This window comes from Schistocerca americana, chromosome 2 (assembly GCF_021461395.2).
Source record: "Schistocerca americana isolate TAMUIC-IGC-003095 chromosome 2, iqSchAmer2.1, whole genome shotgun sequence".
Taxonomy (NCBI): domain Eukaryota; kingdom Metazoa; phylum Arthropoda; class Insecta; order Orthoptera; family Acrididae; genus Schistocerca; species Schistocerca americana.
The window spans coordinates 330,678,974-330,701,300 of record NC_060120.1 but is presented as its reverse complement, the minus strand read 5'-3'; the positions used below and the strand labels follow the sequence as shown (position 1 = coordinate 330,701,300).

At 41.0% G+C, this 22,327-nt stretch overlaps 1 protein-coding gene across 1 annotated transcript in view; it reads right to left on the bottom strand.

The window, feature by feature from the left end:
* The window catches only part of LOC124595996 (coatomer subunit delta), a 118,837-nt gene that overhangs the window by 26,689 nt on the left and 69,821 nt on the right, over positions 1 to 22,327 (bottom strand). Inside the window, exon 7 of the mRNA XM_047134942.1 lies at positions 2,746 to 2,931. Coding sequence (XP_046990898.1) covers positions 2,746 to 2,931 — 186 coding nt within the window. The remainder of the gene's footprint in view (positions 1 to 2,745; positions 2,932 to 22,327) is intronic.

The window sequence follows — 22,327 nt, the reverse complement described above, 5'->3', positions numbered from 1 at the left end:
AATCTCTGGTAGTTTACCATGGCACCTGATATGTAAACAAAGAGCTCTCAATCACTTTGTTATTATAATCAGGAAATAAGTGGTACATAATACATGGATAGCACTCAGAATGTTCATAGCTTGAGAAAACAACTATACATTTACGACAAAACCAACACTCACTTGAAAATTCAATACACTGAAATCAGAAAATTGAGTATTAGGTCTGCATTACATTGCCAAAGTTCCTTGACAAATCCTTTATACAAGCTAGGTACACATACTAATTTTTATAAAGGATGTGATTAAAGTACCCCCAGTACACCATCAAATATTTTACAGAAACATCTTTTAGAAATGATATTTTACAAAGAACTCTTACAGTTGTAATATGGTCCTCTATACACTTTGTATTATGTTTTTATTCCATGAAAACAACCAAGGAGAAAAAGGGCTGTATAATCCAACTTCAAAAGACGAATACACAGAATGTTTTGTGGTGCAAGAGTGTACAAAATGCACAAAGGAGAGAAGTTAGTTTTACAAAAAGACTGAAGTATAACAAAGTGATGACACAGTGTAAAGTATGTGCACAGTTGCAGGCTATGCTGGCAAGTGTTTATATTGCTAAGAAGCAATAGAACAGCTTCGCCAGCAGAAAAGCAAAAATAAATTTAATGGAATACCAGTACACATGCCTCCTAATATGCTTCAATAAGTTGTGGCAAAATGTGGGTGGGGAAAAAAAGATAGTATTTATTCAAGTGTACACGAAATAATCAACACATCTGAGACAGTGTATTTCAGATTCATTCAGTTCCTTCTATCTTCTGAATAGGACTATCTCTAAAAGCAGGAGGAACTTCACGATGAAAATAATAACTACTTGAAAGCAATCAGATTTGTACATGAACTACTGTTGTCAACTAAACAGACAAAAGTAGTTAAAATATGCCACAGCAGATGGCCTCTGCACACATTGTATAGGAAACACAACTTATCTTGGGATTCATCCCTAACATATGGTGCACGAGACACCAGTAAATTTGTGATACATCCACAATGCGTTAATATAATATTACTAGCTACTGAGGTTTCATAGGATAACAACATTAAAATTGCTGCTTCTGTTATTATTCCATCAAACACAGTTAACCACCTTTTAGATCTCTAGAGTAATCAAAATTAATGTTGGCAGGTGATTTACAGGATACAGTAGGATACAGTCCCTCAAGTGAGAGGGGGAGGGGAGGGGCAGAGAGAAGGGGAGGGGGAGAGAGGGGGGAGGGGCAGAGAGAAGGGGAGGGGGAGAGGGGGGGAGGGGCAGAGAGGGGGGAGGGGGGAGAGAGGGAGATAGAGGGAGAGGGGGGAGGGGGGAGAGAGGGAGATAGAGGGAGAGGGGGGGGGGAGAGAGAGAGAGAGAGAGAGAGAGAGAGAGAGAGAGAGAGAGAGAGAGAGAGAGAGGGAGAGGGGGGGGGGGGAGAGAGGGGGGGAGAGAGAGAGAGAGAGAGAGAGAGAGAGAGAGAGAGAGAGAGAGAGAGAGAGAATTTTTTCTCTCTTGTTCCTGCTTTTGTACCACTACTGTGAATATGGGAAAGGCACAGCATGGTTACAATTTGGACACTGATGTGACTTTCAAATACTAAAAGTTATTTATTCTCTACTATACACAATGTCAGTATTACAAGCTTTTGAAAACACTTGTTTCATTTGAACAATCTATAACACCACCATATTCACATTGCTAACAGAAGCAAAGTATCCAAAATGCGAGTAATGGACCCACAAAAAATAGTAATACCGTTTATTTGAACAGTAGCACACTGACTGAAGATACTCTAATTCTTTACACATTAATTTTGATCCAAGTTTTTACATCTCAAGTCAGCAATTGGAGTTCACCATTTTCAAAGCCCTTGCATCAGAATATTCATAGAAAACGGATTCTTTGAATTTTGCTGCAAAACAAGTTCTTTTTTGAAATTTCAACATTTTAATACAAAGAAGATTCGCCCTTTCCTTACATATTATAGCTGATTAAGAGTACAAAAAACTATTCTGGGGGAGAAAAAGCTACCGGAATTACTGTAAAGGGTAATGTGCATCCATACAGTTATGAACATTCGTTGAACAAATCTCTATACAGTTATGAACATTCGTTAAACAAATCCCAAGTATCAGCATACTCCTTTCCTCTGATTATTTTCCATTTTTATGAGTGATGAATTTATCTATATGATTTGGTTTTAAAATGGTAATGATTCAGTTAATCTGCTATCAATAAGCGAATATGGAAAGAGGTATTTCATGCAAGAGTTGTACTGGTGGTAAAAATTAAGATTACCCACTTTGAAATGGATATTTTCTTCCCCCCAGTTTCGACACTTTGTTGACAGTGAACCTGCAACTTTATTAAATTACTTAAACTGTTTGTTAATGATTCTGTCAACAGTTGCAGTATTTATATTCGGTGACTATTTTCAAACCTTGGATTGTTATTTTCAAGCCTCGCCTACTGAGGCTGCACTGACAGAGCTGCTGTTAATAATAATAATCATCAAATTGGCGAAACATGCTTTATAAATGTTTGAGAATGAATGCCATGATCAACACATGACTCTTAGCAAGTCATCATCAAACTAGAAATATTGTTTAAAATGCAACAATAAAAACAAGAAATTAGAACAAAATGTTCAATTTACTGAATTAAATGGATGTTAAGACACAAATATTTATTTCCAAGTGTACATCCACTACAATCGAAACAATAAAGGAAAATTTCTTACCTGTAACTGGATGCCATGTGTATCGTTGTTTTCTAATTGAACTCTTATGCGTCCATATTTTTCATCTACAATGCGCAGGGTTATCAGGCCATGAAGCTCAAAACTTTGCAGACCACCATCACGTCCTACCCTCAACAATAGTCGTTCCTCCTGTCGCATATGTACGCTGAAAATAATGCAGCAGATGGAATTTGAAAACTTCATTTTATTATTATTATTATTACTACTAAAACAAGTTCCTTATTTACAGCTATTGTCTTTTTCTTGGGGGGGGGGGGGGGGGGGGGTTGCGGTAAGGGGGAGGTTGAGGGTTCAGAATGTAATTCAATTGTAATCTATTCCTTTGTAGTTGCACTTATTAAATGTGTAGTATATCTGCAATTAAGAATGAGAGCTCTGCACTGGCATGAGGCAAATACTCTCAAATCAAATGATCACAACGTAACTAAATGATCAATCTACATAAAACTGCTAGCCTCTTGCAACATTTCAAGAAACTGTTTATTTGTCAGTTTCAAGTGCTGCTCAATGATTTTTTTTTTTTTTTTAAATATGCAAAATCCTTTTTCTGACACTATTATTTTAACTCACTTTCCTTCTGACAGATAATTCTGTGTCTGTCTGAGAATTATCTTCGAAGTTACAAGTTTGCCATGAACAAATGTAAGATGAATGGAATCATTTTAGGCTAGAATAACAGTACAGACGAATAACATGAAATATTTTGAGGAGTTTCCCAATTCTCATTCTGCTTGAAACACCTCTAGCATAAGAATGTGATCATTTTAGTTGGCCAATAACCCAATAAGTATTTACCTGACTTTAAGGTTTCTAGTTGGAAGGCTATTATTTTGAAGTTGAATTTAATTTGTTGTTACTTGCAGGTTACTTTAAGTACATCTACATCTACAACTACACAGATACTACACAAACCACTGTATGGTGTGTAGCAGAGGTTACTCTGTACCACTACTACTAATTTGCTTTGCTGATCCACTCGCAAATAGAATGAGGGATTAAGGATTGCCTATTTGCCTCTGTGTCAGCCCTAATTTCTTGAATATTATCTTCGTAGTCCGTAAGTGCAATGTATGTTGGCAGTTGGAGAATCATTCGGAAGTCAACTTCAAATGCTGGTTCTCTAAATTTTCTCAAAAGCGTTCTTCGAAAAGAGCATCACCTTCCCTCTAAGGATACCCACTTGGATTCCCGAAGCACCTCAGTAATGTGTTGTTTGAACCTACCAGTAACAAATCTAGCAGCCCGCCTCTGAACTGCTTCAATGTCTTCATTTAATCCAATTGGGTACGGATCCCAAACACTTGAGCAGTATTCACGAATAGGTTGCACCAGCATCCTACGTGTGGCCTCCTTTACAGATGAACCACCTTTTCCTAAAATTCAACCAATAAACTGAAGTTGACCATTTGCCTTCCCTATCACAGTCCTCATGTGCTCGTTCCATTTCATATAACTTTGAAATGTTACAGCCAGATATTTTAAAGACATGACTGTGTCCAGCAGTACACTACTAATGCTGTATCCGAACATTACAGATTTGTTTTTCCTACTCAGCTGCATTAACTTGCATTTTCCCACATTTAGAGCTAGCTGCCACTCATCACACCAACTAGAAATTTTGTCTATGTCGTCTCTTATCTTCCTACAGTCACTCAACCTTACCATACACCACAGCACGATCAGCAAACAACCACAGAATGATGTCCCCCCCCCCCCCCCCCCCCCCCCCCACACACACACACACCAAATCATTTATGTATATATGTGTATACAGGACAACAGCAGTCCTTTCACATTTCCCTGGAACACACCTGATGATACCCCTCTTTCTGATGAACACTGACTGTCGAGGACAATATACAGGGTTCTATTACTTACGAAGTCTTTGAGGCACTCATTCACATACCTGAGAATTTATTCTATATGCTCATGCCTTCATTAACACTCTGCACTGGGGCACTGTATCAAATGCTTTCCCGAAATTTAGAAATATGGAATCTGCATGTTGCCCTTCATCCATAGTTCACAGTATAACATGAGAGAAGGGCTAGCCGAGTTTTGCATGAGCGATGCTTTCTAAAACAATGCTGACTCATGGAAATAAGCTTCTCAGTCTCAAGAAAATTTATTACACTTAAACTGTGAATATGTTCAAGGATTCTGTAACAAATCCAAGCTAGGGAAATTGGTCTATAATTTTGGTGTTCTTGTATACAGGAGTCACCTGCACTTTTTTCCAGTCACTTGAGACTTTGCATTGGGTGAGGGATTCGCAATAGATGCAAGCTAGATAAGGGGCCAATGCCTTAGCATACTCTTTGTAAAACTGAATTAGGGCTCCTTCCAAACCTCTTGACTTATTTGCTTTCAAATCTTTTAGTTGTTTCTCTATGCCAGGGAAACTTATTACTATGTCATCCATACATAAGCCTGTCTGATGGTCTAAATGACAATACTTTGTACAACTCTCCTGTGTGTACGATTTCTTGAACGTGAAATTTAAAACTTCAGCTTTCCTTTTGCTATCTTCAACTGTCACACCAGACTGTTCAACAAGGGTCTAAATGGAAGCCTTAGACCCACTTAGCGATTTTACACAGGACCATAATTTTCTCGAATTCTCTGCCAGAACTTGCTAAGCTATGACAGTGGTGGTAGTTGTATGCTTTGCACATAGATCTGTTCACCAACTCACAAATATCTACTACCTTTGCTTGTTGAATTTTGTGTATTCCCTTTCGAATCAACACTGCAACAGCCTCTGCTTCCTCAGCATCTTCCAGATTTCATTATTAAACCATGGGTGGTGGTCATTTCCATCCTTTATCCATTTACTGGCAGATAACTCTCCAGACCACAATTTACAATCTGCTTGAACTTTGCCCACAATCCCTTTATGTCTATCTTACTGGAACTAAGAGATGTCAATTCACTCTCTAAGTGAGATACTAACGACTACTTATCTGTTCTATCTAGAAGAAACACTCTCCTAGCCTTCTTACAGATTTATTAACTTTTGTAACCACAGTTGCTATAATGATGTCAAGATCGCTAATCCCCATTTCAACACTGACATTGTTGATAAGATCTGGCCTATTTGTAGCTACAATGTCTACGATATTTTCACTGCATGTGGGCTGCCGAGCTAGCTGCTTAAGATAGTTTTCAGAAAAAGTGTTCAAAAGTATTTCACATGACTGCGTCTGCACCCCCACAATGAATCCAAAGACATCCCACTCTACCCTTGGTAAGTTAAAGTCACCTCCAACTAGTATCGCATGATCTGGATTTTAATTGCTACTGACCGTAGACTCTCTTTGAATGACTTAGGAGAATTGGGCGGCCGCTAAAAATATCCAACAATTAACTTGGTTTCACCAACACCTGTTATACGCTGAAGCACCAAAGAAACTGGCATAGGCATGCGTATTCGAATACAGAAATATGTACACAAGCAGAATACGGCACTGCGGTCTGCAATCCCTATATAAGACGACAAGTGTCTGGCGCAGTTGTTAGATTTGTTACTGCTGCTACAATGGCAGGTTATCAAGATTTAAGTGAGTTTGAACATGCATGAGCGATGGGACACAGTATCTCTGAGGTAGCAATGAAGTGGGGATTTTCCTGTACAACCATTTCACGAGTGCACCGTGAATACCAGGAATCTGATACAACATTAAATCTCTGACATCACTGCAACCAGAAAAATATCCTGCAAGAATGGGACCAACAATGACTGAGAGAATCGTTTAACGTGACAGAAGTGCAACCCTTCTGAAAATTGCTGCAGACTTCAATGCTGGGCCATCAACAAGTGTCAGCGTGCTAACCACCCAACGAAACATCATCAATGTGGGCTTATGGGGCCAAAGGCCCACTCGTGTACCCTTGATGACTGCATAACACAAAGCTCTTTGCCATGCCTGGACCCATCAAAACTGACATTGGATTGTTGTTAACTGCAAATATGTTGCCTGGTCAGACGAGTCTCATTTCTAATTGTATTGAGCAGGTGGACATGTATGGGTACAGTGACAACCTCATGAATCCATGGACCCTGAATGTCTGTTCGAGCTGGTTGTGGCTCTGTAATGGTGTGGGGCGTGTGCAGCTGGAGTGATATGGGACCCCTGATATGTTTAGGTTCTGTTCTGACAGGTGACACGTATGTAAGCATCCTGTCTGATCAGCTGCATCAATTCATGTCCATTGTGCAGTCCGAAGGACTTGGGAAATTCCAGCAGGACAATGCGACACCCCACACATCCAAAACTGCTACAGAGTGGCTCCAAAACTCTGTTCTAAGTTTAAACACTTCCGCTGGCCACCAAATTCCCCAGGCATCAACATTATTGAGCATATCCGGGATGCCTTGCAATGCGCTGTTCAGAAGAGATCTCCACCCCCTCGCACTCTTAAGGATTTATGGACAGCCCTGCAGGATTCATGGTGTCAGTTCCCTCCAGCACTACTTTAGACATTAGTCAAGTCCATGCCACGTTGTGTCGCAGCACTTCTGTTGCTCACGGGAGCCCTACAGGATATTAGGCGGGTGTACCAGTTTCTTGGGCTCTTCAGTATATGTGACCAGATAACTTCACTGTCGCACCCTGCTTCGACATCAATAGAGACAATATTTTTGTCAGCTGCAATGAACACTCCCCCCTCCTATAGCCTCTAATCTTTCTTTCCGACGTATGTTCCACAACTCGATAAATATTCAGGGCTTTCCACTTCAGGTTTCAGCCAAGAATAATTTGAGTGGGAGAGTTTTCCTGGAAGGCAGTAAATTCAGGAACTTTGTTACAAATACTTCGACAAAAAGAAAGGATCTACTCAGAACTACACTTTGTTGTTTAAGCCTGTATGCATGTGAATGTGTACTAAAGTTTAACATTCCATAACTTCAATGACTTCATTTGACAGTCTTAAATGTAGATTCCTTACAAAGTGTGGAGCTGGTGATCATGTGTGCATGACGTGTGCTTGCTTGCGTGTACAAATGGTGTGTGTTTCTCTTTTTCTGATGAAGGCTGTGGCCGAAAGCTTTATGGAAGCCTCCTTTAATTGTGCCTGTCTGCAACTTAATTTTAACGGTAATTAGCAGTCTGTCTTTTCCTATATTTCTGTTGCCATTAATTTTTTTTTATGATGATGATGATGTGGACCTAACAATGAGCAATAATATCAGGCTGAAAAAGCATACAAGGCAGATTTTTCCCCACACAATTCACTGAACAGCAATGACTGCCATGAAATTATGGTGAATAAATAAAGCAGAAATAGAGAAAGAGAGAATTTAAGCTGTGTTCAGTGTGTGCCATGCTCATGGAGTGCAACAGATTTCATAATGAAATTATGTTCACTCAGCAGTGTGTCGAATCTATGGTGGTGAAAATGGAGTAATAATGGAAAAAAGGTGAATAATTTGAAGATGCGTTCAGCAAATGTCTCACTAATATAGTGCTAATAATAGTTTGACTATTTGACATCTCCTATAGATTTGGTTTCCTAAGGTGACAGAGGCACTATCATTCAAAAGACCCACCACAACACTTAAAATGAAAACTGTTTATGTTGAAAAGAGTTACAATAATACATCCACCTTTGGCTTCAAATGTTTGAAATTTTCTGGAAGATTAAAACTGTATGCTGGACAGGGACTCAAACTTGGGACTTCTGCCTTTCAGGGGCATGTGCTTTACCAACTGAGCTATCCAAGCGTGACTCACAACCAGCCCTCACAGCATTACTTCCATCAGTACCTCTGTCTTACCCCCCAACCATCCTCCCCTCAAAACCTTGCTCAAGTTCTCTTGCATTCCCTGTCGAACTACACTCCAAGATTAAAAGACACAACGAAACAATGGCTTATCCACAGCCCGGGACAATGTTTACAGAAGATTCAAAGCTTTGGGGCAAGTTAAAATTGTATGCCAGACTGGGATTCAAAACAGAGATCTTTGCCTTTCACGGGAAATTGCCCTACAGGCAGAAATATCCAACCACAACTCATGACCATCTGCACAGTTTTCATCTGTCACAAAGTTTAAAATCACCAAACATTATGCTGCAGAGTGAAAATTCATTCTGTAAACAATAACATAGCCTGTGGCTAAGCCTTTTCTCCACTATACCCCTCCTTCCAGCAGTGTTAGTCCTACAAGTAACACATATGAACTTATGTGAAATTTGGAAGGTAGGAGGTGATGAACTGACAGAATTAAAGCTGTGAGGATGGGTTGTGAGTCATGCTTGTATAGCTCAGTTACTAGAGCACTCAACTGCGAGAGGGAAATGTTGCAAGACCTGAGTTCCCAACTGGCATATAGTTTTAATCTGCTGATAAGTTTCAAATATGTGCACACTCCGTAGCAGGGAATCACAGTGAAAATTCACTCTGTAATTTCATCTTTGGTTTGTAAATAATCTTATTATATACCATATCAGAATAGTTATTAATAATATTCTGTTACCACCCCCACCAATATAATTCCAGAATATTTGGTTGCAAAATTTGGGATTTGATTTTACACTTATTGACTCTTGTATGGTTTCTTTCAGATCGTAACTTCAAACACAATGTATTGAGGTTGCGCACTCATTAGTCCACAAAAAATTACACATCATGAAAGGTCAGCATAGCAAAAATATTTACTATGTTTAAGGGTACTGTACAGTTTCGATTACATAGGGGCACAAAGAAAGAAAATATATTTAAAATAACTACGAATTTTGATGCAACCCATATATTCCACATTTTCTTTGGACTAGTGGAGAGAGAGAGAGAGAGAGAGAGAGAGAGAGAGAGAGAGAGGAGCAGGAGGGGTTATTACTGAAACTAGAAATACTGAAACCACTTTGACAGAGAGGATATTGAATGTGTAGATAAAGCTAAACCAAGAAGAGGAGAGAAATCAGCGATCTACAAATAAAACAGAATCCTGGAATGAGACTTTCACTCTGCAGCGGAGTGTGCGCTGATATGTAACTTCCTGGCAGATTAAAACTGTGTGCTGGACCAAGACTCGACCTCGGAACCTTTGCCTTTCGCGGGCAAGAGCAGGAGAGCTTCTGTGAAGTTTGAAAGGTAGGAGACGAGGTACTGGCGGAATTAAAGCTGTGAGGACGGGTCGTGAGTTGTGCTTGGGTAGCTCAGTTGGTAGAGCACTTACCAGCGAAAGGCAGAGGTCCCAAGTTCGTCTCGGTCCGGCACACAGTTTTAATCTGCCAGGAAGTTGCAAAACAGAACCCTGTTTATCCAGTCTTCAGTCTTCCGTGTGGCGTATGCCCAATTAATACAATTTTTTTATAGTACAACAATTGCAGTGTATCTAACATTTCAGAAGTTATAGTGGCAAAAATAGATTATGGCAGTCATTAAATTTAAATATAGCTAATCACCACACAATTACAATAAATACTGAGTTGTACAGTAATATATTGTACCATTTGTTGAAAGTGAAAATTAATATTAAATAGATGTCAACAGGGCAATATGGTAGCTATGAGAGATGAAACAGTGAAGGAAGTAGAGGATCAAGTAGGTAAAAAGATGAGGGCTAGTAGAAATCATTGGGTAACAGAAGAAATATTGAATTTAATTGATGAAAGGAGAAAATAAAAAAATGCAGTATATGAAGCAGGCAAAAATGAATATAAACGTCTCAAAAATGAGCTCAACAGAAAGTGCAAAATGGCTAAGCAGGGATGGCTAGAGGACAAATGTAACGATGTAGAGACATATCTCACTAGGGGGTAAGATGGATACTGCCTACAGGAAAATTAAAAGAGAGCTTTGGAGAAAAGAGAACCACTTGTATGAATATCAAGAGCTCAGATGGAAAACCAGTTCTAAGCAAAGAAGGGAAAGCAGAATAGTGGAAGGAGTATATAGAGGGTCTATACAAGGGCAATGTTCTTGAGGACAATATTATGGAAATGGAAGAGGATGTAGATGGAGATTAAATGGGAGATATGATACTGCGTGAAGAGTTTGACAGAGCACTAAAAGACCTAAGTCAAAACAAGGTCCCAGGAGTAGACAACATTCCATTAGAACTAATGGCAGCCTTAGGAGAGCCAGCCCTGACAAAACTCTACCATCTGGTGAGCAAGATGTATGAGACAGGCGAAATACCCTCAGACTTCAAGAAGAATATAATAATTCCAATCCCAAAGAAAGCAGGTGTTGACAGATGTGAAAATTACCAAACTATCAGTTTAATAAGTCATGGCTCCAAAACGCTAACATGGATTCTTTACAGACGAATGGAAAAACTGGTAGAAGCCGACCTCAGGGAAGATCAGTTTGGATTCCGTAGAAATGTCGGAACATGTGAGGCAACACTGATCCTACGACTTATCTTAGAGGATAGATTAAGGAAAGTCAAACCTATGTTTCTAGTGTTTGTAGACTTTTGGCAATGTTGACTGAAATACTCTCGTTCAAGTTCTGAAGGTGGCAGGGGTAAAATATAGGGAGCGAAAGGATACTTACAATTTTTACAGAAACCAGATGGCAGTTATAAGAGTCGAGGGGCATGAAAGCGAAGCAGTGGTTGGGAAGGGAGTGAGACAGGGTTGTAGCCTATCCCTGATGTTATTCAATCTATATATTGAGCAAGCAGTAAAGAAAACAAAAGAAAAATTAGGAGTATGAATTATAATCCATGGAGAAGAAATAAAAACTCTGAGTTCGCCGATGACATTTTAATTCTGTCAGAGACAGCAAAGGACCTGGAAGAGCAGTTGAACGGAATGGACAGTGTCTTGAAAGAAGGATATAAGATGAACATCAACAAAAGCAAAACGAGGATAACGGCATGTAATCAAATTAAATCGGGTGATGCTGAGGGAACTAGATTAGGAAATGAGACACTTAAAGTAGTAAGTGAGTTTTGCTATTTGGGGAGCAAAGTAACTGATAATGGTTGATGTAGAGAGGACATAAAATGTAGACTGGCAATGGCAAGGAAAGCATTTCCGAAGAAGAGCAATTTGTTACCATCGAGTATAGATTTAAGTGTCAGGAAGTCGTTTCTGAAAGTATTTTGTGTGGAGTGCAGCCATGTATGGAAGTGAAACATGGACGATAAATAGTTTAGACAAGAAGAGAAGAGAAGCTTTCAAAATGAGGTGCTACAGGAAAATGCTGAAGGTTAGATGGGTAGACCACATAACTAATGAGGAGGTATTGAATAGAATTGGGGAGAAGATAAATTTGTGGCACAACTTGACTAGAAGAAGGGATCGGTTGGTAGGCCATGTTCTGAGGCATCAAGGGATCACCAATTTTGTAGTGAAAGGCAGCATGGAGGGTAAAAATTGTAGTGGGAGACCAAGAGATGAATACACTAAGCAGATTCAGAAGGATGTAGGTTGCAGTAGGTAAAGGGAGATGATGAAGCTTGCACAGGATAGAATAGCATGGAGAGCTGCATCAAACCGGTCTCTGGAGTAAAGACAACAACGACAATGACAACAACAACAACAAAAACAAAAACAATAGGGCAATAAGTTGGATGCACTGTTTACAACAGATAAAGCAGAATTGTTGAAAAATGGCTGCTGAGTTTGGTTACAGAACTTCAACTGTGTCTGACTGGAACAATATCTTTAAATAAAATAAAGACTCTTGTTTCAAAATGACGACACGGAACAGTATAGAGTTGCAGGACAACCAAATAAGCAATTTGTGGAACAACAAAAATAAATGAATAAATAAATAAAAATAAGTAAAAGAAATGAGTTGCTAGATGAAAAACTTTCCATGTGATGAAGTAATGAGAGGAAGAGCGACATTCTGATTTCAGGCCAAATATTGCATGAAAAGGTGATGTTTTAAAAAGTAGCTTTCCAGTCATGATCCTAACTTCACAACCAGGCAGGGTTGGTTAGTAGGATGGAAAGGCTGACACAGAGTACGTCAGCTGTCGTGACTGACGAAGTTGGTGTATAATCTAAATACATTGTGACACAGCCAGAGGGAACAACAAAACCGGAAAAACAATGGTTCATTTGACTGGCAGGACGGAGCAACTTTGGCCTAACTAATGCTGGTGAAACACCTGTGAGATTGTGCTGTACATAAACACCACCCAAATCTGGTTGAAAAGAAACTTACTGATTATTTCAGTGTGTAAAACGCCCCTTCTTCTCAATATCTGCTCAAAATTTACACTAAAATTATGTATAATTTATGTGTTTATGTTTAAAAAATATAGCATTTAGTCTATGTCATTCCATTTTTTCTTGATTTCCAGATAATCTGGATTTTTGATAATCCAGATTACTTAAGGTTCCACCTAGTCTGGATAAACAAGGTTCCACTAAACTTCCTCGACAATGATGGGTCAGGTGTGCATGTGCCTGAGTCTACATACAGCATGTTTTGTTGCAAACAGGCTTACATCCATGGGAGTAACTGTAACCTCCAGCAGAAAATGTTTCACATGTAATATGAATGTACAAAATGCAGGCAGCAGTCAGCTCAGTAGTAAGCAATGAGAGCTGTCGTACAGCAGTTAGAAAATACACAGGTAACTAACTGTAAATGAATACCAAAATACATTAAACCTTGGACAAAAATATATATATTTTTTATTTTTCTTAAACAGTTTCAATATCAAATCTGTGTGTTGTGGCTCAGGGTTGCTGAGAAATGTTTCTTCTCTCATTATATTCACACTAAAATGTGTTATTTACACAAAGCTATTAGTAACTACTTCCATCAGTTCTCACTGTAACCTTATATACTAACTATAAACCATCTCTTTCCTCCTAATTACAATGTCAACTACCATATTTTGCAATATCTCTCTAGTAACACGTGTGACAGAAGAAAAGCATCCATCAATCAGCTGCCAAAACAGGAAGAAAGCAACAGTTCCAAGTAGCTTGTTATTGGGATTTCATCAAGGCCTACACTAAGTGTGAGCACAGGATTAGTATGTCATACTTCTTATGACATTGTGTCAAAGATGTACAACGAGTGCCTAGATTTAGGAAAATCTGCTGTCACAAAAGTCAACGGCAATGAAAAATAATATGTTGATTACAGAGGTCACCACCAACTACTGTAGAGTATCACAGTGAAAAGATAGACTGTGCAGTGTTTACTGACCCGTACAATTGCACATCCAAGATCCGGGGGTGTAACCAGAAGAAATGCCACAGAATTCGGCAGACACAGCCAGAAATTTGACAATCATCTGAGGTCATCACTTGGGGGTGCATGTGCAGCCTCTTGTCTGTTCGGCAGACACAGCTAGAAATTTGACAATCATCTGAGGTCATCACTTGGGGGTGCATGTGCAGCCTCTCGTCTGTTCGGCAGACACAGCCAGAAATTTGACAATCATCTGAGGTCATCACTTGGGGATGCATTTGCAGCCTCTAGTCTGTGCATCTACCAGCCAGTTGATAGCTTTGAGAGATGGGCCCGGCCAGCTCCAACTCAGTTACATGTTTACCTCGGCACATGTATTCCCAGATTGCTATTGTGAACCATTCCATAGCTAGTTTACTCATTATGATAAGTTGTTTTCTAGACTTAATCCAGTTTGTTGTGTCAGTCATCATGTGGTTTTCTTTTGTAGGGTTAGAACACTTGGTGAGGAGTAGGATTATATCTTCATGCAGTTTTTGTTGTGCAGTTGGATTTTGGATTTAGTCATGGCATTGAGTCCTTGATTCACACATTTGTACAGTACCAGAAGAACCTCATTATGGTCATGCAACAGGCTTTGCGAGCACTGCTCTCCAAAAATTCATCTCCGGCTCCATTTCCTGCTCAGTTCTTGCTGTTCAATGAGACAGTGGAAGATTGGGAGGTGTATGAACATTGCCTATGGAGGTATGTCATACATTATTTTTGTCACGGATTTCTCCCATCTTGTATCAGATGCTGTTGCAGGAACATTCCTCATTGTTGTTTGATACCTTTTGTTGTTGTTGTTGTCTTTCTATTATCATTGCTGCACACGTTGTGGCTGCTAGGGTTTTACCAGCGCAAGTAACAGCCCCATCTGTCTTACTGTGCTTGGGCCACGACCCTCCATGGCCTTAGTCACAAGTGCCATTTTGTCATGGACAAATGAAAACAGTCATATGCAGACGTCATGGTTTTTGACATTATCATCTGCTCCACCCTGGATAAGGAAGTCTGCCAGTGGGCCCTCCTGTTAGATAACATCCCCCTAAAAGAGGTTATGTCAATTTCCCACTTGTATGAGCTCTCACAAGCCATCGGTCAGCAACTTGAAGCATGGTGCTATGTCATGGCTGTACAGCATGGCCTGGCTGCACCCACTGCATCTGGTGATGACGACGTCGCGGCACAGCAAGCCAGCTGATCCAGCAGCTACTGCACAGTGCATATGAAGCATTACAGCCACTGGTCCCTGTTGCCATTGTGTTACTCCATACCTGACAGATCAAGGAGTCCCCAGCGTTATGCCATCTGTCATAAGCGTCAGAAGAACGGGCAGCAATGCAATAATCTGCCACTCAACTGCACAGAATGCAGCATCAGAGACCATGTTCAGGAAGTGTCTTCATCAGAGCTAGTTCCTGATCATGATTTCAACAAGCTTTTTATCACAGTTTTAGTTCTTTTTTGACAGTTGCATCTGGAGGTAGATATCAGTTTGGTAGTTTCCCTGCTTAATGCCTAAATATATTAAGACCTCAGCTCTTTGCAGTTGTCGCAGGTAACGAGGCACCTCAGGGGATATGGTAAATAGCAAATCCCATTGCTTGAGCAGTTCACGGAGGGAGTCCGCTATAAAAACTAGTGACTCAATCTATAACCCAATCAGTCTCTGGAATCTCTGTGCTCAGAATTTCAGGATATCTTTATGGAAGGCCTAGGGTGCGCCACAGACTTTTGAGCACACATAATTTTGAAGCAGTGGGTTCATCCTAGATTTTTCATGCTAGGAAAACTCCCTTGGCCCTCCGCTCCGAAGTCAAGGCAGGGATGGACAGGTTCACCTCTCTTGTGGTTGTGGTTCCCATTTCCTCTAGTTTATGGGCCACATCCCCTGTCATCATTAAGAAACCCTCTGGTAAACTGCGCCTTTGCATTGATTTCAAGGCCTCCATGAATTCAGTCCATGGTCAACACATACCTAATGGCACTTCCTTACAAATCTTCACATGCTTAGTATGGGAACAATTCTTCTCCAAACCTGATCTTTCCAAAACACATCACTAGTTACCCCTGGATAAACTGAGTCCAAGTGTATCATAGCCATTAACACATAATTCGGCCTTTATCAATGCCAACAGTTGATTTTGCTCCCACAATTTTTCAGCACTATTTGGAAAAAGTCATGTGTAATATTGTGCACCGCTTCAATTACCAGTATGACATCGTCGCATGAGCGACCACTTGCACAACCTTCAGGCCCTCTCTCAAAAACACCAGTTCTGTCTGTGTTGTTATCTGCAGAAGTCAAAATTTTTCCAATCTATTGAGTTATCTGGGCCACGTCTTCTCGAGGCAAGACTCCTGACCCACAGAGAGGTTTGTCAGGGCCATTACGGACATGCCACATCCCTTATTGTTTTTAGGCAAAATCGCCAATTAACACTTTTTCATTCCCAGGGCATCCACCATCACACACCAACTGCATCTCCTTCTATGCAAAGGTGCTTCCTTTGTCTGGTTTCCAGCATGCAACCAGTCCTTGAGCACACTAAAGTAACGTCTCCTGTCGCATTGTGTCTAGCTACCGTTGATCCCAACAAACCATTGGTTTTGGCTACGGACACTTCGCAAGATGGCGTGAGATCAGTCCTTGCCCATCAGAATCCAGATGGCTCCAAGCAGCCACTGGCATTACATCCAAACTCTCAGTCCAGCAAAGGCCCAGTACTCTTAGGTCATGAAGGAAGCTCTGGCCATTTTGTATGTGGTCACCAAATTTTACGTTTTCTTGTATGGCATCAAATTCCAACTACTTACATACTGTGAGCCATTAATTTGGTTATTTAGTATGTCCGCTTGCACCCCCAATAAGGTGGCCCATAGACTGCAGTGGTGGACCTTGTTCCTCTCCAAATACAATTATGACATTAATTTTCCCCTCGTGGGACACCACGCCAACATGGACGCCTTATCTCAGCTGCTTGTTGGCACGGACCCCAAGTTCAATTGGGAGGAGCTAACTTGGGCGTTTTCACCTAGATGTTTCCTCCCAACAAGTGGTAGATATTTTCTAATTGCTAGATGACTAGTATTCATGTCACAAAAGTAAGAGCGGCTGACCCCATCCTCAGGCAAGTAGACAGCCTTGTCCTCTGGGCCACTCATCCAATTCACTTGGTGACTACTTTGTCTTGCCTCATCATCTCTCAGTCTTAGATGAGGTTCTCCTCATCTCCATGGATGAAGTAGCTCCCAGAGTGGTCATTACCGGGAGTTTGCGGCAGGATGTTTTACAGCTGTTACATGAAGACCACTAGGGTGCTTTCTGCACTGAAGTCTACACTCATAAATTGGCCCAGCATCAATAAAGAGCTGGAACACTTGCATGCTGTGTGTCCCCAGAGTGCTAGCCAACACTTGGCTCCCACATCCTCGTTTTCTCCATGGCCTTCAGCAACACAGCCCTGGAAACGCACCTATATCAATTTTGTGGGTCCGTTTCTGAATGTGTTCTGGCTGATAGTCACCGACGCATTTTTGCACTTTTCAGTGGTCCAGCACTCTCCAATTTTTTTTTCCTCTTCTTCTTAGGAAGTCCTTCCTATTACCCTTTCCGTCTATGGTTAGGCATTTGGCATGATCGCTCCCCTCTCTTTCAGCCACAGTCTAATGTGGAAGCAGAGCGCATGGTTCGCACCTTTAAGACCCAAATGAAAAAATATCTACCGGACTTCGATGCCAAACAGGCATTTCATTTTTTTTGTGATGGCCTACCAGATGACTTCTATTTGTACCTGTGGTCCAGTGGAACTTGTCCATGGGTGCCAGCCATCCCCGTCCTGCGGCTAATCCGCAATCGCATTCCAGCCTACCGGGTTTCACACTGGCGACAGCAGTCTCAGAACATGATTTTGGTTGGAGCCCCAGCTGGACACCGGCAGTTGTCCAGCACCAGCACCAGCACCAGCACAGTACAGTACAGTACAGTACCAGCACAGTCGCTGCATCTACACTCAATGAACAGGGAACCAGGAGGTCTGATACCACTGAAATCAATTCCGTATCTGGATGAGTAGCGTCCCTCCCCAGTCATAGCCATAACACCGCATTCACCAGTACCCCATTAGCTGGGTGCCGCCTAACTGCTCTTCCACTGACAGCAGCACCTCCACACAAAGAGTTTACACCTCTGCAGCTTCCAGTACAGTGGTGCCCCAGCTGGAGTGCATACCCCTTGTTAGTTCAATATCACAGCAGCAGTCTCAGACTGTGCTGGTGTCACCTACACATTCCACACTGCTGGCAGATGTCACTATGGATACTAACTTGTGCTGCAACAGGGGCATTGGGGCTCTCCTTGTGCCGGCCACTTTCGCTCATAACCCCAGGTCTCTGGCAACTGAGGGTTGCATGCTCCTCTCAACTTTGGGGCCTCCATGGACATGGATGCCATATTCACATCATGGCCATTCGCAACACTTGCCCTCGGGATCAGCAATTTCCCCCCCCCACCCCCACCCAAGGGAGGAGGGGTGTAGGGTCCCCCATAGATCCACATCCACACACGAGATCCAGGCACGCAGTTGTAAGGCACACCACATACGTCGGCATACGCAGCTAAAAGTTCAACAACTGCCAAGGCTACCACTCATGAATGTGCACACAGCCTCTTGTCCACACACTCTACCGGCCGACCGACAGCTTTTGGAGGTGAGCCCAGCCAGCTCTAACCCCACAACACATTTACCTGTGCATATATGTTATCAGGCTGTTATTCTGAGCTAGCATACCCATTATCAAACATTGTTTTTAGACTTAATCCAGTTTGTTGTGTGAGGCACCAAAAAGTGTTTGTGGGATTAGATCAAAGGGAATCGCTCAACTGACTATGATGATGCCAGGATCGTTTGAGCATAAGACATCAAGGTCTTTAGCTTCCGTATTAAAATATGATGAGACAAATGTAACTAAAATGGCTTGAAGTTAAAAAGAAACTTGTATGGAAATAAAAAGTAAACAATGTGTCTGTCTCTATTGTCAGATAACCTTTTATGAACTGACACATTAAAAAAAAAAAAGAGATTAAAAAATTATGGCAGACATACGCGGCTGCCAATCTGAAGCATACTAAAAACCTCCAACCTCAGGCTGGAGTCGGGACAATGCATAAAATTATAAAAGATTTTAACAATCATCTCACAATTAGTTAAGACAGAGGGCTGGTCCCCATTTACATTAGCTTCTGCCCTTTGGTTCGAATATAAAATGCCCTCTTCACAGACTCTGGCTTACACCGAGTCATTTGTCACAGGCATCACAGACTAAGGGGAAGGGGGGTGTCTTCTCGTCAGAGTAGAAACCAATGCATTAAAGGATAGTGTCCTATGTGAAGGTAGGGCAGAGGATAACTGGTAACCAGCCGTATCACCCAGAACCACCACCTTACTATATGGTGCAGAAGCCATCACATCACATGTCCACCTCTGCTCACGACACATCATGGGGCACAAATATTTGTACAAGTACAGAAATATTATCACTGGACGCTATAAAAACTGAATCAGGATGCCTGAGCTGAGGAGCTGCAGTACATGTTGGTACATGCCAACAGCAAGATATAAGTACACCATATGTGTACTACACCTGTGGCACCATATTCTGCTTGACAACACAGAACTGACCAGATAGATGGTGGAGGCATTCTCATTTTGGTAACATTTAAACAAGACTAAACTGTGCCTCTTATACGACAGCCATCATCTCTAACCAGCCAAGAATACAAGAATCTACTCTCCAAGCTTAAACATCTAGTTATTTGCCTAAACCACCAAAGTAACTACAGCAACACAATGCACAGAATCACGGCATTTCATCTGTCACATATCAGGATGACTTACCGAAACCTTCATTGTCTTATGATACATTGCTGTCATTGTCAAGATTAAGACAGGTGCTACCTACCCTTACCATTTTCTTTATTCTACATCGTTCTGTGATCCCATTAAAATCCTGGCAATGTATTTCAGATACTTGACACTTTCATTCATTTGCTACAAAAGTGGGAAGGAACACCACCTACAATTTTTGTCCAGTGGAAACCCAAGTCAACCATTACAAATCTGTAACAATAGGCTTGAGAAAAGAAACTCAAAGCCTTAAGAATGAAAGGGTCAGGCAGTGGCAGGCATCTACATGATTTGTGCAGACGGAGACATTTTACAAAACTATGTACCATTCCTGAATGGCTACTGCTCTTTAACATCTCAGTTCTTAAAATGCAATACTTAAAAAAAATAGTCTACACTTTAAATGCAAAAATGTCAGCTAAAACCAAAGTGCTAAATTGTAGTTCTACTAAAAACAAACATAAAAAGTTATACAACCTGAAATGACAGCAAATTCTACCAATATCAGAGGGAAATGGAATACAAAGAAAGAAGTACTTATATCAGATGAAACTGAAAACAAAGTACAAACCTTGAAAAAATGACATCCTTCAATGAGTTACAGCTGAAAAATACAAAACCAGATGCCTAATACTGTCACATATCCAAAATAAATATCACACAGATACCAAGTAATTGATAACAAACAAATTGCAATAAACTATATCACACATGCATTCCAAATGCACCATATACATATGTCGACAATATAAAGTCAATACTAAACAGAGAAATTAAGTGAAAGCAAGCTATTCAATACAGAGAAGTTTGTAGTTTTCGGATGCAGAAATAGGATTAAGTTGAGTTTTAAAATCATAAAGAGAGAGATGGACTGCACCGTGGTTACTTTCAGAAGGAACAACTCACATTAAAGCTGACACAAACATTAAAATTGGTAGTATTCCTAGCTTTTGCAATGACAGGTTCCTTCTTGAGGACATAAGAAAAATGAGCAAAATCTCAGTTACATACAGCACCTCTGCCCTCAAACACTACTACTACTACGAATCTCCATAAGAAGGGTCCCAAAAATATTTTTCACAGTCACCATAGTCTATTTCATCCTTAGCCATAGCTACTTAGGGCCAGATACAAAAACAAAACAGGAAGACATCTATAGGAAGCATGATAGCCTGTCCAGCACCAACTTTTTCACTGGCTGCATGCATGAACCTTCATTCAGTTCCCAGAGGCCCTAGCTAAGCAAATATGCATTGATGATATTTGCCTGGACTTGAATTTATCTGTTCTTCATCAAACCCCAAGCCACTTTCCTGGACACTAATTGTCTCACTGAAGATCACATCCAAACTTCAGTTAAAATCCAACTAACAAACAAACATTCTGATAGCTGCCACCCCTTCTATGTCAAACATGTTCTTCCCTACAAACTAAGCTTGCCTTGTAAATGCATGTGGTTGAACACCAAATCTCTCAACATCTATACCAATAACCTCTGAATGACTTTCCCATTCTTCAATTGGCAAACTACATCCAACCAGTCACCTTCAGTCACCCTCTCAATGTTCTCGCCAAACTCCATGACATTCACAGACTAGCATCCCTATCCCAAGATCCCACTTCTGTGATCGTCTCTTTATACTCAAGTAAATACAAGCAAAATGCCTTATCCTTCACGCACAGTACTTTCTTAGGAAGAGTTTGTAGGGCTTTTATGGGAATCTAAGCAGGCAATACACACTCGATGCAACCTCCCTCCCCCTTTCAACCCACTGACACCCAATACGGCTCCAGCACGGTGAAAATGTGTAACAATAGAGCCAGTCCTCAAGCAGAGCTGCTCAAGTCATTTACTTGAATAGGAAAGCTGTAGGCGAATGTCTAAAATCAATCATTTGTGCTTCCCCCTCCCCTCATCCTACTACCTTGGAAGTTCTTTCACTTCCAAGTTGCTCAGGTTTATTCAGTGTGGTAACAATGAAGACTTCCTGCAATTGCAGAGTGGCCATTAACTTATTTGTAAAGCAAAATTTTGCACATAGTGATGACTTATCCTTTTCCTCTCCCACAGTGAGTGGCTCTCAACACAGCAAGTTTTGTTTTCCAGTCCGATGTTGAGCCTCAATCAACACGATTTTATGTAGCTCACACATTCCCCATTCTTGAATCTGACTGGACTAGGCATGCTGCATAATAACGCCATCTAGGAAAGCCTGTGTTAGCTCTTTGTCGAACTGTAGCAGTCGTGTTGGGAGAAAGGTTCTAATTATAATATTCAAGTTAGAGTGGAGAGCAGCTATGAAGGGGGTCAGAGTCGGATATGCAGAAGCATGCGGAAGTGTACCATGTGACTCTCAGCCAATCGCACGCCAGTGACATTCTTGTCTTCATTCTGTGCAGATTGTGCTGTGCTCAGAAGTTCTAACTGTGTATTTCAGTCGTAGTGTTCCATGCTGACTGCCTTCATAGCATTCATT